We start from the raw sequence: 5,000 nt of genomic DNA, 5'->3' as shown, positions 1-5,000 counted from the left end.
GGAAATGATTTTTGTTAGTGAACGAAGACAATTATAAAGGAAGAATAAAGATAATGACAAGGACGGACGTTAAATAAATAAAACTAAGAAGAGAAGGATAAAATAGAGCTTCTAAGATATTCGAAGAATTCTAATCCTCGAAACTTTATTTCCGACTTCTCTCTATATTGCTTGCATTTCTTTTTTTCTCTTCTCTTATCGAAGAGGAAAAATAGGAAGGAAGAAAAAAGATAGATTGATAGAGAAAGAGAAAGAGAGAGAGAGAGAGAGAGAGACATCGATAAAAGGATATCGTTCGAAGAATGCCCGAGGGATGAAGGGAAAAGTATCTCAAAAAGAATTGGAGGATCTTTTTAGCGAGGTAGGCGGTAAATAATGTTCCCCTTGGTGACATACATAGATCGTATATTATTGGTCGATTGAACTCTGTAATAAAAAAAAAAAAAAAAAAAAAAACAAAAAAAAAAAAAGAAGAAGAAAAAAGAAAAATACATAGATATACGTAAGTATATGTTAAACGCATATATACGTTAAACGTGCCAAAGTTTAGTCCAATGTCGACTTCGATAAAGTCAACCTCGATAAAAAATAACGAGAAAGAACGCTTGGTAAATTTTATTTTGAAAATAGCAAATTATCTCAAGGACGTTCGCGATTACGTCACGTTAGCCCAATCAAAGCGAATATGCGGGATCCTCTATTTATTGGAAGAGAGAGAGAGAGAAAGAGAGAGAGAATATGTGTGTGTGTGCACGCGTGTGTGAGAGAGAAAGATAGCGTTGCTGTTAAAATATCAAGTTTTATCTATCGCATAATCCAAACCCGAGACTAACCGAGACTAACTCTAGAGATAAGTAACTAAGAGCTATAACATGGAAATGAGTTGCAGTAGTTCGACGAATATTCGTAAAAAAAAAAAAAAAAAAAAAAGAAGAAAAGAGAAAAATGTTTCGCCCTTTAATATGAATGAGATAAAAAAGGGACAAAAGCAAATTTCTTGTTTTGGTCGAATAGAGAAAAAAAAGATGTTGTGATTAAATCTTTCGTTTTATTTCTTTCTCTTTTTTTCTCATTCTCTCTCTCTCTCTCTCTCTCTCTTTCGAATTTCGTTTTGTATATCGTAACGTTGAACCAACGACAGACGATTCGGTTTCGTTGCCATTAACGATACTATCGTCGAATTGTATTGCAACACGATTTTATCGTTTTACTCTCGTGTAGTCGAGTGGGAGTCGACGCACGCGAGAGCATTCGAGAGGCTTATCCGATTTTTTCTTCTTTTTCTTTTCCTTTTTTTTTTTTTTTTTTTGTTTTGTTGTCTTCTTTTTTCTTTTTCTTTTTCCTTTCTTTTTTTTTTTTTTTTTTTTTTATTTTTACTTTTTCTCTTTTTTCTCCTTTTTTTCTTCCTTTTCTTTTCTTTTTCTCTCGCAAATATATGGAACGCGCATACGCTATATACATACATACATACATATATATATATATATATATATCTCGCGAACGCGTTTTATTTCTTATCGATAGACTTTTGCTTTGCTTTGCTTTGCTTTACTTGTTTGTTTGTTTTTTACGTTCTTTTCTTTTTCTTGTTTTTTCTTTTTGTTTCTTCCTTCCTTCCTTCCTTCCTTCCTTTCTTCCTTTCTTTCTTTCATCTCTCTTTTGCGAGAAACACTTCCTCTCATTTAATAGTACCTATGGAACTTCGCATAAGTATTTTATGTTCTTTCCTCTCTCTCTCTCTCTCTCTCTCTCTCTCTCTCTCTCTCTCTCTCTCTCTCTCTCTCTCTCTTTTCCTTTTCTTTTTTATTACGAGTGAACAAAAATTTTAAAGTACGTAGTTTTAAGAAAATGCGTCTTCCTTTTTCTTTTATTTTCTTTTTCTTTTTCTTTTTTTTTTTTTTTTTTTGTTTTTTCATTGTAATACTATATAATATAATACATATATAATATAATACATATATAATATAATACATATATACATATATACGTAAGCATATACGATGTAGTTGTAAAGTAAGTATAAGCTCGACGAATCTACGCGTTTCACAGTTTTTCCTATTTACTCCGGATGTTCGAACGAGAGATGAAAGTTTCATGAGAATTTTATGCTCCTTTCCTTCCTCGTATCGCTTAGATTTTACTTTTTCTCTTTCTTTTTTTTTTTTTTTTATTTCTTTTCCTTTTCTTTTTTTCTTTATTTCTTTTTCGTTTCTTTTTTTTTTTTGGTTTTCGAACGAGAAAGATACGTATCTTCGTGAAAGGTTCGGATAAAAGGTTTTCTCGACTCGAACAGGAAGTTGTAATTCAGTTACAACGATTGTATCTTTATTTTTTCGAATATAGTTTATGTCGAAATCTTTGAATTTCGATCGACGATTTTCCCGATGGTATCAATTTTTCTTTGGTCTTATTTGAGCGCACCTTAAGGCTTCACTTTTGTCTTGGCGTCTATCCAAAGAAAAAAAGAAAAAAAAGAGAGAGAGAGAGAGAAAAAGAAAACGTGCATCGTGCGGTCTGCGAATTTTTGGTGCTTCTCGCGGTCGAACCTTCGTCGTTTTTTATTAGAAAAGAAAAGAAAAGAAAAGAAAATGAAAAAGAAAAAGATAAGAAAAAAAAAAAAAGAAAAAAAATAGAAAAAAGAAACAAAAAGAAAGTATCGAAAAATTTCTTTCATCTTCGATAACACAAAGTTTCACGTTGATTCGAAATATTTGATGGATATTATATTTAATACGGAAGTATGCCAAATACCCAAACGATATTCGATCGGCAACGTGATCTTAAAGTTTTGTTAAAGTGATAAATAATCAATTAGTATCACGATTCGTATCGATTATTATCGAAAGAAAGGAACAATCGATAATTCGATATTCTCAAATACGTATTCTTATCGGTAGTTGAACAATAAAGAAATTAAATCCATTTATGGAACATTGAAAATAAATTCGTATTTCGTGATGAATCAAGAGCGACTAACTTTAAATATTTATACTCTGTTCGATCGTATAAATAGCTTTTGTAGGCTGGCCCATCGATCCAAGGAGACGCATCGTAGCGAGCGAGAGCGCGCGCACACACGAACGTAATTTACGAAACCCAAGAATTTGAATTGAGATTTTGCTTCGAAGTAAATATCTACTGTAGATAGAAATATCTCTTCTATATATATATATATACATATAAAAGACAAAAAAAAAGAAGAAATAAAAATAAAAAGTAATACGAACGAAACAAGAAATGTAAATGAAAGAAAAAACATCACTTTGATAAATACTTATGCGTTATTAACGTTCTTATGCATTATTATAAAAAAAGGAGAAAAGAAAAAAAAAGAAATATTTACATAGTCGTATTAACAACGAAAGAAATACTTATATCAAGATTGATACAAAATTATTCTTCAAATAATCTATAATTTCGATGTAAGGACAATAAAAAATTTAACAACAAGAAATCGTCTTTGCGACTTTTTAATAAAAAATATTTAATTCTTAATGTGCTTTCTTAAGAAGAAAATCCTTCGTAGTGTCACGTTGATAATAACAAAAAAAAAAAAAAAAAAAAAAAAAAGAAAAAAAAAGAGGAAAAAAATATGAGAAAAATAATAAAAGAAACAAAAAAAGAATAGAAAAAACGACGTTAACGTTGGTGTTGATATAAACGAAAATAAAAAAAAAAAAAAAAAAAAAGAAAAAAAAGAAAAAAAAAGAAAAAAAAGAGCACGAGAAATTTTTTATTTTGTTGTTTATTATTCCGAATGTTCTCTTAATTAGATTTTCAAAAAGAACAAGAACGTCGTTGGGACTGGGCCCAACTTGTATTATAGAGAGAAAAAGAGAGAGAATAAACCAACTTCACCATTGCGTCGCCATTACTTTTATCCTAATGCTAATTGTTATCGCGGTATGTCGTTGCACAAGCGTAATTACCGCGTCGTTAGTGCAGTTACGTTTTCAGGGGTCGCGGACACGCGCACGCGATATTTTATAAGTTGCCTTAGGGTTTTACGGACGAACTATTTCTAAGAGACGTACATACCTTTCAACCTCTCACTTATTCGCATACTAATTCCTTACAAAGAAATTAATCATTATCAGAGTTGATATATATATATATATATATTATAGATATAAATAAAATTCGCAATGAATACAAATTATTTACATCGGTCTTCGATTATGTAGTAAATATATTTTGAACAAAGATAAAACGAACACGAGCAAAAGATTATTTTTAGCGATGAATTAAAGAACACGTACATAAATACGTATAATACATACATATATACATACATACATACATACATACATGCATAGTTATTCGATAACATTCGAATAAGATTTTTCTAGTCGACGAAGCAGATCGATCACATTCACGATAGGGTCGATTGTTCAAAGGCAAATATCCGAGACTAATCGAATCGTAGAGCATAGTACCAATGGTAATAACACTGACTATCGATGACGATTCGTAAATGTAAGAGATCCAATTCCTCAAGGATGCAAGTGTTACTTCGTCTGCCGGAATAGGAACTCTGGCATAAGATTATGCGTAAAAACATATGGACTATTTCAACACGGTCGACGAGTGTACTTTGCGCGTTTTACATGCACGTAATTACGTTGAAGGAATAAGAAGAGAGATAAAGAAAGGGGAAAAAAAAATAAAGAAATGAAGAAAGAAAGAAAGAAAGAAAAAATAATAAAAGTAGAGCAGTCATATAGATATAGTTACGCATATATAGATATATAAAAAAAAAAAAAAAAAAAAAAAAGTGTATATACATATAACACGTCTCGTTCGTACATTCGACAAGAAAATTTTCCGTAATCAGTACCTACGTACTATCTAGCAAATAACGTAATATATTATAATATTATATGATAGAGAAATGTGCTGGCCGAAGTATCACTTCAAATATATTATTTTACAAGTTCGAATAGATCAGATAGATAGAAATAAAAACAAAAAAAGGGGATGTATAATAAAAATAAAATAAA

The 5,000-nt window shown here is 30.4% G+C and overlaps 1 protein-coding gene across 19 annotated transcripts in view; it reads left to right on the top strand.

The window, feature by feature from the left end:
* Positions 1 to 5,000, top strand: part of LOC124946660 (tensin-3-like) — a 171,964-nt gene that overhangs the window by 96,171 nt on the left and 70,793 nt on the right. For 3 of the 19 annotated variants that reach the window (XM_047487757.1, XM_047487746.1, XM_047487840.1), the window contains one exon: positions 1 to 361. This exon is cut by the window's left edge. The exons of 15 other annotated variants lie outside the window; for them this stretch is intronic. In XM_047487757.1, the coding sequence (XP_047343713.1) occupies positions 314 to 361 (48 nt within the window). In that variant the 5' untranslated portion in view covers positions 1 to 313. Of the gene's footprint in view, positions 362 to 4,417; positions 4,442 to 5,000 lie in introns of those variants that run through there. One more of the 19 variants, XM_047487820.1, reaches the window with a different exon arrangement.

This window comes from Vespa velutina, chromosome 1 (assembly GCF_912470025.1).
Source record: "Vespa velutina chromosome 1, iVesVel2.1, whole genome shotgun sequence".
NCBI lineage: Eukaryota > Metazoa > Arthropoda > Insecta > Hymenoptera > Vespidae > Vespa > Vespa velutina.
The sequence above is the reverse complement of the archived record's forward strand: the minus strand, read 5'-3'. Positions and strand labels throughout refer to the sequence as shown.